Source organism: Sander vitreus, chromosome 22 (genome assembly GCF_031162955.1).
Source record: "Sander vitreus isolate 19-12246 chromosome 22, sanVit1, whole genome shotgun sequence".
NCBI lineage: Eukaryota > Metazoa > Chordata > Actinopteri > Perciformes > Percidae > Sander > Sander vitreus.
This window is the reverse complement of record NC_135876.1, coordinates 13,398,057-13,410,681: the sequence shown is the minus strand read 5'-3', so window position 1 is coordinate 13,410,681 and position 12,625 is coordinate 13,398,057. Positions and strand designations below refer to the sequence as shown.

Here is a 12,625-nt window from a genome sequence, read left to right as displayed (position 1 = left end):
TTTATTGACTATCGGGACAGGCCTACCTCAACATGCTAGCATTTTATCAAGCATGTTAGCATTCTGCTGTTAGCAATTAGTTAAAAGCACCCGTCACAGCAGCAGCCTCACAGAGCCACTAACATGTCTAATTGTTTTCCTGTAAACACAAGGTTTTCATTGTCTGTGGAAGAGTTCAGTTGGTTATTACAGACTAACCCAAGGTGGCATGTTGTGGACAGCAGCTTAACACCACCACAACCACAATAGCTGTATTTAAAGCCACAGCTGGTATACTTGACTGACATGTTTAAGAAAAAAAAACACCACAAAGTATCATGCCAGTGTGTACAATTTGTTCCAGTGAAATCAGACCATACAAGACGGTAGCTAAAATCTGCCACTTGGCACTTTAATATCAAAATGAATTAATAGGATAAAACATGATACAAAACAAACAATATAAATACAATCAGTTATTTAGCAGCTGGGAAAGGTTTTCAAGGCACTGCAACAGGTAGGTAGTCATAGGATCCTGCTTGTTCTCTGCATCTGCAGTTTATAGGACAAAAAAACAAAAACTATTGTAAACAAGGGCAGGACATGCAGATGTTCACATTCAGCACTAAGGCAGGTGCTGATATGTTTTCATCAAAGTGAATAAATGCATACCCTTCTTAGAGATGGTACGTGCCTCCTCAATTCTCAATCGAACAGAGGGACACTTCAAAGTAGTCTTAGCCTTTGAGGGGAAATTACAAAGACAGATTAGGAAGAGTTGTGATGAGCCTGAAATCAGGGGAGTTTTTTTTTCGGTTTATAATCAGGAGATAAAAAAGGTTGGTCATGTCTTTTTATGTGAGAGGACATTGAAGCTTTCAAGCCGATTTATTTATAGGACCAGTGAGTGAAGACACCCCATGGATTTAATTTGACATATATCACCAATAAACTCCAATACTAGCTAGTGAAATCCACTGTCACTACAATAAAGTTTTAGTGCTTGTGCTTGTGTGTGTGTGTGTGTGTGTGTGTGTGTGTGTGTGTGTGTGTGTGTGTGTGTGTGTGTGTGTGTGTGTGTACCCTCTGATTGTTATGGAGCAATGCCCAAAGTGCAGATGCTCCCATAGAGCGGGTTTCCATTTCTTTACTGTTCAAACAACTTAGTAACACCTTCATGGCTTTGTCTGAAAGAAAGATGTGCAGTTAGTCAGAGGCGTACAACTGTCAGATCACTATCAGTCTGCTGGAAAAGAAAAATCTTTTAATTCAAAATGACAAGAATAGTCCCCTTTAAAAGGAGTCTAGTTATCAAAACAGAATATATTAGCATATGGAAAACTGTTGACCTGGATAACACAAGATATTGATATTTTTACGTGTAAATTACTGATAACAAACTAAACAAGTTTCATCACACTCATTATCTGGGTCATTTCCTCATGTCTCACAGCTACATTATTTTTGCATTTTGACCTATTCATGTGGAAATTTGACAATAGCAATGTGGAACTCATTTCCTGTAAGATGATTGATGTATTGATGAAGATTACTCATAAGATTACATACTGCATGCACAACATTCACAGGAAATGTGATCTTTCTACAGGAAACCCACCTGGTTGTACAACTCACACCTACAGCTTGCACTGTATGCGTGGCGAGGGACACAATCTGTCTTTTAGTTTTCTCTGCAACTACAGTTCTCCTTTTTTATCTACAGTACGTGTCTAAGAATCATTAATCTTCTGCTGCATTTTTCCTACTAAATGAGTGAGAGAGATGTGTTTCTAAAAATGTCTTTAACATCAAATGCTATGATTTTGCCTTTAATCTGAGCGATCGCAGAGCAGCTTGAGCTGTTGTATATTATAAAACTGCCAACCAGAAATTGAGTGGCTGCCAATGCCAACAATTTGTCTGGACTTTCAACAGAAATACAGTACAGCCACACACTCGGTGGTGCAATCTTAACTCCCACGGTCTGTTGTCTGTTGTTTTCACAGAAGCAAAATGAAAGAATAAGTTGCGGTCCTTCCATACCATTGGCGATGACGTGTGGCTTGTTGGCAGGGCAGAAGCAGAGGTTGTGAATGGTGAGCAGTGCGTGGCGCCGGTGCGGTGCCAGGTCTGCCAGCAGTTCCAGGGCTCCGGTCACCCTAAGGATACTCTGTTGGCCGTCCTCCGCAAACGAGAGACTAACCAGCAGCCTCAGCCACAGGCCCAGTAGGCTTCCACCACCACAACCTATGGATGTGGTCTTAACACCACCTGCCTTGGGCATTGGCACTGACAGGAAGGCTTGCAGGAAATTATTCTAAGAATGACAGAAAAACAAGTTTAAGCATCATCATGTGAACAGATCTTAAGAGTTGCTCCCCAGTTTAGAAAATATTTGGAACAGGCTAATTCCAAGAGACGCATGTTTATTTATAGCAGGTGTCATGCTTTTTTATTTATTTATTCTGTAACAATGCATTTCACACTTAAGATAATTGTATTCAACTCGTAAATTTCATTTTCACAGCCAGCTACAATGAATTTAAGAAAACTGTTGAATTGGCTCATTTGAGCAGGTTTATTCTTAAACCATTTAGGGATTATTCTTAATTCTTAAAAGGTGCTCTAAGCCATGTTGGGTGACGTCACTTCTTGTTGACGTTCAAAGTATTGTCAAACAAAACGGAGGCTAGCTCGCCCCTCTCCCTCCCTTCCGCACACTAACCCCCCAACCCCCACCCCTAAATCCTTCTTGTCGGTTATTGGCTGGAACGCTGTTTGTTATGTTTGGTGGTGCAGGTTGGCGCAGTTTGTTTTTGTTGCCGTTTGTGGAGCCTGGGCTGTCTACAGAGACCGCTTTTTTTTTTTTTTACAGTGTGTTCAGGGGACAGGCAGCTCGTGGATAGTGAGGAGATGTTTGCTGCATCACTTAGAGCACCTTTAATATCTTACTCTGACAAAACAAATCATCACTAAGTCTAAGTTTCTTTGACTTAGCAATGAGACACTGCCTTGCCCACTACATTTATGTACATTACATCTTGTCCATAATGTTGCCTACACTGTGCACCGGGGTTGTACCTTTTGCAGGAGGCCTCTGCAGTCGCGGGACATGGCGAGGTTAGCCAAGAGACAGAAGGCTAGCTTCTGGACAGGGCTGTTATCTGCTGCGACCCCTGAGGCCAGCTTCATCACAGAGTGCATCAGAGAGTTACTAGGGGTGCCTTTAGATCCTAGTGCAACACCGGGGCCACCGCCACAAACACAACTGCATGCTGAAAGGAAAAAAAGAACAAAACCACCACAAGGACTTTTATGATTAACTATATATATTTTTTAAATTTTTGATAAAAATTATCGATAACGATAACTCAGGTTTCAAAAACATTGTGAATGTGTTTGAGTCATTTAACCATCTTCATCTCTCACACACCATCAGACACCCTGTAAAATGTGTGTAGGCAGCACACATTATCCACAGTAATTACAAAGCACAACAGACCAAGGCAGGAGGTCACTTTAAAGGAATACTCCACTATTTTCCAACCTTGACCCTGTGTCTTTAATGGTAAGACTAAGTAATCGATGCATGAAGTCCACAAGCATGCTCCCTGTACCAGGCAGCCAATCAAGAGTACTGCTGATTGACATGGTTGTGCTGACATCAAAACAACAACTATTCTATCCTCTTCCACTGAGGGCAATGGTCATGCACAGTGCAGTGGATTGTGGGAGTAGCAAATACAACTTCCAACCTAATGATTCACCATTCTAATGTTTCAGCCCAGTCTCATGGCAGTTCGTGAAATGGTTACGTTATTGAATCTATTGATTCGTGAACAGGACGCGATTATGTCGTTTTTTTCGTGCGGTGATTACGAATTTGAATTTAATGTATTTAAATGGGAAGCATATTTCGTGATCACAGTACGACAATGGTAGGGAGTAGTATGAAAAGCAGAAAATCCGCGCAGGGAGGTTGGTCAGGGTGGTGGACGGGTCAAACAATACAGGACTTTCACCCCGGAGACCTGGGTTCGTGTCCGGCGTGTTGCAGTTCCTTTCCGCGTTATTCTCTTCCTAACCACAACCGTCCCGTTGTTGTCGGCGTGTCCTGCGTGTGACGGTTCCTTTCCCAGTTTTTCTTTTCCTAACCGTCCCGTTGTTGTGGCGTTTCATGTCCCCGTTGTTGCGTGCCACAGAGACCGCGGATCGTGTCCCTGCGCCCGAGGATCGCGTCCCCGTGTGGCCGTACGTCCCGTTGTTGACTCCGGCGTGTGGCATTTAATTTCCCCGTTGTGGCGTTTAATTTCCCCATTGTTGCGTCCCCCAGAGCAGCCCATTTGGCTAGACAGCTTCTGTAAAAGCTGTCTAGCCAAATGACAAAAGTGATGAAGAAGAGTGGAACTCTTGTACCGAGACAGATTTAACTACACCTTAGTGGGAATAATACATAGCTGCTGAGAGAAACCAGTTTTACCCAACAGAGTTTGGAAGCAATGAAGTCTCACATGAATCTTCTAATTTTAATCTTCATTCACCATGAAAGCCCTCTGACTGAGGATGAGAACCACACTCCCCTGACTCTGGGAGGAAGGGAAATTATTTAGCCCGAGGCTATGGCTACAATTCATTTACAATTTAGGCCATTTAGAAATGTAAACAAATAGATAACACACAAGTGATGCAAATAAAAAAATCTCTCAGAGTTAAGTTCCTCAGTATAACTGACATGACTAATTGCTGCAGCCATAGATTGCATACAGAAATTAACAAGCTTAAGACAGAGAGCACTGACAAGGCATAGTCTGACACTGATTGATGTTACTTATTGGAGAACATGACAGCTTGTTGGTTATGCTAATCCTGGAATGGTAACATACAGCAGCAGGCGTATGCTGATGTACGCCCGAGGTTATCTCCACACCTGTCTATCACAGAATTGACGAGGGAGGTCTGCTTTATAATGGATCCACCTCATTAATGTGATTCAAAGGCCATTGATTGATTCAGAGCCATTTATCAAAGTAACATTTCCCAACTGTTTTCTCCCTACAAATCTTGCCTTTCCTCTCTTCAAAAAACCTTTCTGATTTACACATATACAGCTCATACATTTGCATGACGGAATGCCAAACTCTGAGGCAACACAGAGATGCTCTGTGCTTCACCACATCATCTCTCACTGGTCTGAAACCCGTTGCCATACAAACAGTGAGACGGCCATGCAGCCTTATCCCTGGATACTGACAGTGTGCCCATTGTGACTGTCAGGCAAGCAGGCGCTGGTCTTATGCAGTGAGACACAATGTTGTTCAGTGGTCACTGGAGAGGACAATGGGGCTCTTAGTGTAAAGTGTGTGTGACTCAGTCAGATTGCTGACCGCAGACAGAGGCGATGGGCAGGCACGGGCCAGGCACAGTGCCTACACAAACACACAAGACAGATACATGCAAACAGACCTGTGGTGCAGTTGGCCGTATAGACACAAAGAAGCTCCAGCACTGCCTCCATGATGGGGTCGTCCAATAGGAGCCAAGGCCAAAGAGCATAGAGTGCCAGTGTTAGGCGAGCATCTGTGGCAACCACCTACACACACACAAATAGAATTACACACACACACACACACAATGTAAAGGCCCACATACAGGCATGTACATGATTACAGATGCACACAACACACATTAAAAAAAGCCTGATTTATACAACAGCACAAACAGATGGCAGTAATCAACATAAAATGCTCTGATATTTTCTTAAGTGTGCAGGAAAAACACACGGGGAGGAGAATAATGGCAGGGTAAACACTGCAGTAGAGCCTCCCTGGCCATTTAGTCCAAGGTAACCACCTGTGACTGAAAGGCCACTTAGGAAATGAAAACCAGCTAATATGCTCCATAAGTAATGCTATTATAGGGTTTAAGAAGCTAAACTTGCTGAGATGTTAGCAGGGCCGTGCACATTTAGGCAGATCTCATTTACAGGCACAGCATTGGTACTCTAAGGTTCCATTAAAAACCAATTAGCAGTGGGGAATTAAAAGGCAGAAACAGAGGCTCACTTTGCATTCATCGTTGTGGTAAAGAGCACTCCGCAGGATCTCCACAGTCAGCTTGACTTCCTTTAAATAGCCTTCTCCCTGATAATATAGAAAGATAAAACAAAGACCAATAAGTTTAAATGTTAAATGTGAAAACACTGCATCTTTACCGCTACATAACAGCACGGGGGAATAACTGCTGAGAACTGTCATAGATATTTATACTATTTATCCCAGAAAAATTATTCAGGTTGAATTCAGACTGCTATTCTATCCAAGGGGAAAAAGACACAGGCAGTACAAAAACACTGAGACTGGAAATTTCCAGCCAGTCTCTGCTCACCTTTTTGCGGTGGGAAGCCTTGCTGGGTCGGACGGACTCCAGGTGGAGCTGGGAGTGAGTTCGCTTCATTTGTTCCACACAGCTGTCAATTAGACCAGCTGGGAAAAAGAACAGATAGTCAGCGTTCAGTATTGGACAACATCACGTTAAATGAAGAGTTATAATAACCATATCCACCATAACTGAAAAGAAATTGCTCTTAATTATGTTGTTAATTAAGTACTTGATTACTTAAAAGACTGAACTTCTGGTAATAGTTGTTTTACAAAACAGATGCAGTGTTTTGGAAATTTTTGCAGTCAAGAACCAGGCTTAAAAGTTAGCTTAATGTGGAGAAACCATTACACGTTTAATTACATTTTCAAAGAGTGCTTAACGGGTGGCAGCCTAACTAGCCTGAGGTTTGGGGTTTTTACCTTTGGCTGCGTAGTTTTGAGCTGTGGGACTGCAGGCCAGCAGTGTCATCAGTGCTCTGGCTGTCTGCTTCTTCAAAGGGTCCTGAAGGGACCTCTTATCAAAACTCTGGCATCAACGGTCAAAGAGGGGCGCAATTATAATTTATTACACGTAACACATAATCACAGGCTCTCGAAAAATAGCATCAACCTTTTTGAATTCTTGAAACTTTGCCAGGAGCTCATACATTATTGCCTATAAAACAAGTAGTCAAGTTTAGTCAATTCTAATTCCCACTGTATACCAAGGTCTAGACAGACGACCACGAGCCCCCACCACCTCCACGTACCTGCAGTAACAGTTCACACAGCTGGCTGGCTGAGGGACCATTCACAATGTCAAACAAAGCAGTAGCCTGTTTAGGGTTTGAGGTTGTGACATCTACACTCTTTGTCTCCTCTGTGAAAATTGTACAGAGAAACTGCAGAGCCACTGTGTGGAGAAGAGGGTCTGCGAGCTTCTCATTCACACACACGGATAATGTTCCTGCAGACACACGGGGAAATTAAAACGAGTACATTGGTCTTTTAATGAATGACGCAGCAATAAATACTGAATCACAGCGAGACTAAATGGCAAATCCATGACAGATATTTGTCCATGACCGAGGCAGTATGCACTGGTGGAGAACACACTAATCATTTGAATGTGTATGCAGACACCCATATACCATAAACAAGTACACACAGACATAACACACACATAAATGCAAGCACAAAGGCTCAGCATTCATCTTTTACTGGACTCATCACATTTCCCTGCTGCGCCATTAATCACAGAGGAAGATGAGTAGGAGGAGTAGAGGTAGTATAAGACAGGATGCAGTTATCCTATCCCAGAATCTGTTTAGGGAAGTTAATACACACAGTAAAGATGCAACGAATGTGTTAATATGATAGAATTTCTTTTTTTTTGGTACCAGAAACAAAGCTGCACAATTATAACTTAAAATGCTAATCCTGATTATTTAGTGAGTTACTGCAATTAGCATAATTACCCTAATGATGATTACCAGAAATAAAAAATGTTCTGCTGCTTTCATCATGTATTTTATTTAAGTATTTATTTATTTTATGTAGATTATTTAACCACAGTGGGCTATTCAAACGAAATGAAAAACCTAAATGTTTCCAAAAAGACAATCTATTATTATAAGTGGTGAGAAATGACCCATAATAGATGATTATAAACTAATTATGCAGCCTAAACCAGAATAATTAAATGTGTCTTTCATTCACTCTCTTTAAAACACACACACACACAAAATCGGTGTACCTGCAAATATCCGCCAGCGTCTCCCCAGCGCAGCAGAGACAGATGGGTACACTGCTGAGCTGTCCCTCCTCACCACAGTAGCCAGGAGCATAAACACGTCTGACCAGCACACACAAACCGTGTCTCGGGTACCTGCATCTGAAAAGGGAAAGAGTGAGTCACACATTTGATGACACAAGACAGCCACAAAGCCACACACAGATCACACAGTAGAACATACTGCAGGGAGAGGTGGATAAATGTATGTATAGGAGTTGCATTTGAAGCATTGTTGATGGTTTCTCAGAGCAATAACAGTGACGTATACAATAGTATATATGGAATATGGAACAGTTTGAAAAGTTTTTGGACTACTATTTTAGGACTAAAAATGACGACTTCCATTTTGAATTGAACTCTGTTCTGACCTAATCCTTTGGTATCCAGTGTGAGCACTGCCACCAGAGCAGTCAACAGCTGTTTCAGGAAGTCCATCTGGCCAATAAGCTCTTGGCTCACCGTGACACATGACCGCAGCAGTTTGGAGAAGCTGGACAGGAACTGAAGTAGGGTGACAAACTAGAAACACACACGCACATACACACAGGAAGACATTTTTACACAATAACCACACATGCATGCAAACAGATGGCACACTCATTTATAGAGCAGCTAAGGTTAGAGAGAATAAAAATAGATGTATAGCTAAAACAAGTTACATTTTAAAAGCTAATTTACCAGGCTTCAAAAACAATAGTATGCTTTGAGTATAAGCTTGTTGAGTATTCCACCCACACCAAAATCTGGAGGTGCCCTCAGACAATGTAGCACTGCACTGAAGCACTGTACCAACCCACGTTTTTTGTGGTAAGTCGAAATAACAAAAACAAAAAAAGTTTAACAACTCTTCAGAACTGTCTATCACAGCGTTCCTCACCTGGATCTTGATGTCCCCTCTCTCTCCTGGTAGGACGTTGAGTGTCTTCAGCTCAGTCAGACATTTTTCGATGGGCCCAATATCCACCACACTGAGGAGGAAGAGAAATGATGGAAAATGTGTGTTTGTAAGAAACTAGCTAGAGGGGATAATAGCTACAACTAACATTAATTCTCTACTGAATAAAATATATAAATATTATAATCTTTAATCATTAAATAAAATGACAAAAACCTGTTGCCAGAGCTCAGTGTTAATTTTATGATTTGTATTTACATTGCAAAACCTCTATAAACATTACTTTTCCATTAACCAACTATTTGCTTAATTAACTGAACATTTCAGTACTAGACTGAATATAGTAAGTAATAAATTCATACGGAGATTACAACAAACAATTCTGAGCTTTATTCATCATTAGCACATTGGAGGGGTGGGGGGGTGTTTTCATGCGGTCTGAGCGTGTGGCCACTTACCTGGCCAGCGCTTGGAGGAGCTGGTTGTGTCGGATGGCAGTGAGGGTGAAGTCTGGCAGGATGGCCAGCAGGTTAGTCAGCAGGCCACAGTGGGCCGTCATGAGGTCGGGAGTTACCATGGCAACGGGTTCCATGGCCGACGGCTCGCCCTGGCGGGAGTCTTGGGAGGCCAGCGAGTCGCTGGTGTCTGTGTCACTCTGGCCTGTGAGACACATCAATAGACAGCTAATAGAGACGCCTCCCCAGTGGTTCACACACTGCGTCTGCCTGTGACTAGAGATACTGTGACCACATAATCAAAAACATCAAACTGAGGTAAAATACAGAGAGCAATGTTGTACTTTTTAAATTGTATATGTAAGATAGAAACATAAATACAGAAATGTGGGGAATGGTTTTTGTTTATCACTGACCACAGTGAGGTTCACTGCTTCTAAAGGAAACTAATGTGAAGGTTTATATGGTATGAAGAATTAAACCATGATGTGTTACTATTACTGTGAATGCATGTGTGCACACAGACACACTCTGTATTCCTCTCCGTACTAGTACCTTGAGCCATCAGTCTGCTGGCAGGGGTATCTTCTGTGATGCTCAACGGGGAGGGACCCTTGGGGGTGTTAGGCCCTGAGCCTCTTATCTGTAACGGACAACATGAAGATGAGAGGGTCCACGTCACTTAACTTAATGCAGCGGTATATTTTATCAACATGTTAGTGCGTGTGCATGTCTGAAGGTACAAGGGCGTTGCTGACCACAGTGCTGGATGTGGAGAGGGAGCTGGAAGGTCTGCTAGAGTCCATAGTGGGTGCTGGTGGGTCGCATCTCCAAAACCACAGGGAATTCTCAGAATCTAGACAAGCACATAATGACACATTGGACACACTAGAGAAATAAAAAGATTGATAAATGATGAGAGACAAAAAGAAAAACCTACCCAGAGAATTGCTCTCATGGGGACGAGGTCCACTGGTCACGCCAGCACAAGGTTGCGGGTGGAAAGTGTACCTGCCTCTGTAACATTTGGTGGCAGAGAGAGCCACATGTTGGAAGTACTGACAGTGGTAAAGCAGAGCCTGGAGCGCTGGAAGACCCACCAGGGACACACCAGACACCTCATCATGGACACATGGGTGCTGGAAGAGGAGAGATAATGCGAGGAAGGCGCAGGGAGATGAGTGCACATCAAACTGTTATGTGATTAGAATAGGGCAAAAGAAACCGAGGTGAGAAAGACTAAATACCGAGGGGTTAAAGGTAAAATCCAGCTGGCCTAACTTTGTCTGAACCTTCACTAGATCTATATTTTCAACATTCACTATTAAACTGAAATTAAACTTTGCTAACTTTAGTTGAGGCAGTGAAAAAAACTTTTTTAAAGCCCCTGCATGGAGATCAAAAGGTCTACCAGTTTTTTTTGGTTTGTTTTTTTACATCCTGATTTAAGCTTTGTATATCTGTCTTTACACTTTTTTTCTGGCAATTACAACTCAATCAGATTTTGTAAACAAAAAGCCTTGCTTTTAAAAGATAAGAATACATAAGATTTATCTTTTTTCACCTCTGACATACAGCTCCATTCACAAGCAATGGCCTCCCAAATTAAGATGCTGTTGGTGTTTTGACAGAGATTTAAACTTAATTATTTTGGATGTGAACGCTGGAGGCCTGCGCCCCAGTAGAGCTTAAATTCTAGCAACACCTCTGGTCTGAACCCTGCAGGGCTCAATGGGAGGGGAGGTAGGAATGGGAGGGAGGAACAGAGAGGGGATATAAACAGAGAGAAACTGAAAGAGAGGAAAAGAGAAAACCATCCATGGTCTTTAAAAGCTTTTTAGCTGGTTGGCAGAGCTGCTGACCTGCCAGTGGGAGTCCTTGGCCTCCTCTGCGTTGGCAGGCATGGGCATCACCAGCAAGTTTTGCAGGATAAATGCAGCCTGGACACACAAAAGAGACATGAACACTCTGGGTCAAGTTAGACTGCATCGGCAACAGTGCCATCTGCCTGTATTTGGCAGGTAATACATAAAAGTCCAGCCACTTTTCTGACCATAGATGAAATTTAAGTGAAATTGGCTTTTCTCTTACTAGTTTTGATGTTGGGCCCGAGCCCGACAAGTACATTTTGATTGACAGCTTTTTAAAAGCCAGAACCCGTTTACAGCCCGATATTATTCAAATGTGCGCACGCACACAGCTCTTTTGCCTTTTGTCAAGAATGAGTCATTTATACACTGGCTCATTATTCTGATTATGCACATGGTTAAAAGTTTTCCACACCTCAGACTTTGCTTTCTTTGCCAGTGCAACCAAAACGTAATCGCCAGAGGCCAGCCTCCGTTTCACCTCCTCAGCATCCATTTTTGCACTAATCAAAACGCATCACCTGACCGCTCATTTACCGCGCAACCCGGAGCGCAATCGAGCCCGGCCCGAGCCCGTGTAAAATGATAGAAATTAAGACGAACCCGAACCCTGAACGATCTTCAGCTCTAGTCTAGGACTCCTCAGACAAATTTATTTATTTCCTGTGTAGAAATAAGGAAAAATAAATTCTGGGTTACACAGACAGTAGAGCAGTGTTGCATTACTAACATCGTACCTCTCTGCGGACCATGCTGCTCTCCTGCTGATCCAGGAGGATGTTGAGCAACGTGCCCCACAGACCTCCGCTGATGTTCTGACAGCTGGCACACAGAGCCTGGCACCCGCTGGGCACCGAGGACAGAGCTGCACCTAAACCCAAACTGGCAAACCTCACCTGACAAGAGAAGGGAGACAGACATTTAGGTGGGTGTGTGCGGAAAGAAAAAAAGGAGAAAAAGGAAAAGAAATATGGTGTAGGTGTATATACATCCACAGATTAAAAATAATGAATCTCGCATGACTAGCTGTCATGTTCTTCTTTTTTGTCTGTGAGTTCTTGCGCAACTCTAATGGGTTTTATTTTGTCATTTTGTATTCAAGAGAATGAGAATCTGTTCGTACCTCTTGGTCGCGGTCGACCCATAGTGGGATGAGCCAGGCCAGACCAAGCTGAGAGGCACTAGCCTCCTCAGCAGCTGCCTCATTCCCCAAAGACCACTGGGATATGAAGTCCTGATGCAGACAAAATAGAGAGAAAAACATTGTTTTGGTT

At 42.7% G+C, this 12,625-nt stretch overlaps 1 protein-coding gene across 1 annotated transcript in view; it reads right to left on the bottom strand.

Moving 5' to 3' along the window:
* Positions 1–370: 370 nt before the first annotated feature.
* The window catches only part of rttn (rotatin), a 33,056-nt gene continuing 20,801 nt past the window's right edge, over positions 371–12,625 (bottom strand). Inside the window, exons 30-49 of the mRNA XM_078280352.1 lie at positions 12,475–12,585; positions 12,089–12,247; positions 11,346–11,423; positions 10,424–10,622; positions 10,242–10,339; positions 10,039–10,126; positions 9,487–9,688; positions 9,011–9,101; positions 8,502–8,652; positions 8,095–8,232; positions 7,109–7,305; positions 6,780–6,885; positions 6,364–6,461; positions 6,042–6,119; positions 5,443–5,569; positions 3,061–3,254; positions 2,023–2,296; positions 1,063–1,166; positions 652–721; positions 371–531 (exon numbers count right to left, since the gene is read on the bottom strand). Of these exons, the coding sequence (XP_078136478.1) occupies positions 452–531; positions 652–721; positions 1,063–1,166; positions 2,023–2,296; positions 3,061–3,254; positions 5,443–5,569; positions 6,042–6,119; positions 6,364–6,461; positions 6,780–6,885; positions 7,109–7,305; positions 8,095–8,232; positions 8,502–8,652; positions 9,011–9,101; positions 9,487–9,688; positions 10,039–10,126; positions 10,242–10,339; positions 10,424–10,622; positions 11,346–11,423; positions 12,089–12,247; positions 12,475–12,585 (2,643 nt within the window). The 3' untranslated portion in view covers positions 371–451. The remainder of the gene's footprint in view (positions 532–651; positions 722–1,062; positions 1,167–2,022; positions 2,297–3,060; positions 3,255–5,442; positions 5,570–6,041; positions 6,120–6,363; positions 6,462–6,779; positions 6,886–7,108; positions 7,306–8,094; positions 8,233–8,501; positions 8,653–9,010; positions 9,102–9,486; positions 9,689–10,038; positions 10,127–10,241; positions 10,340–10,423; positions 10,623–11,345; positions 11,424–12,088; positions 12,248–12,474; positions 12,586–12,625) is intronic.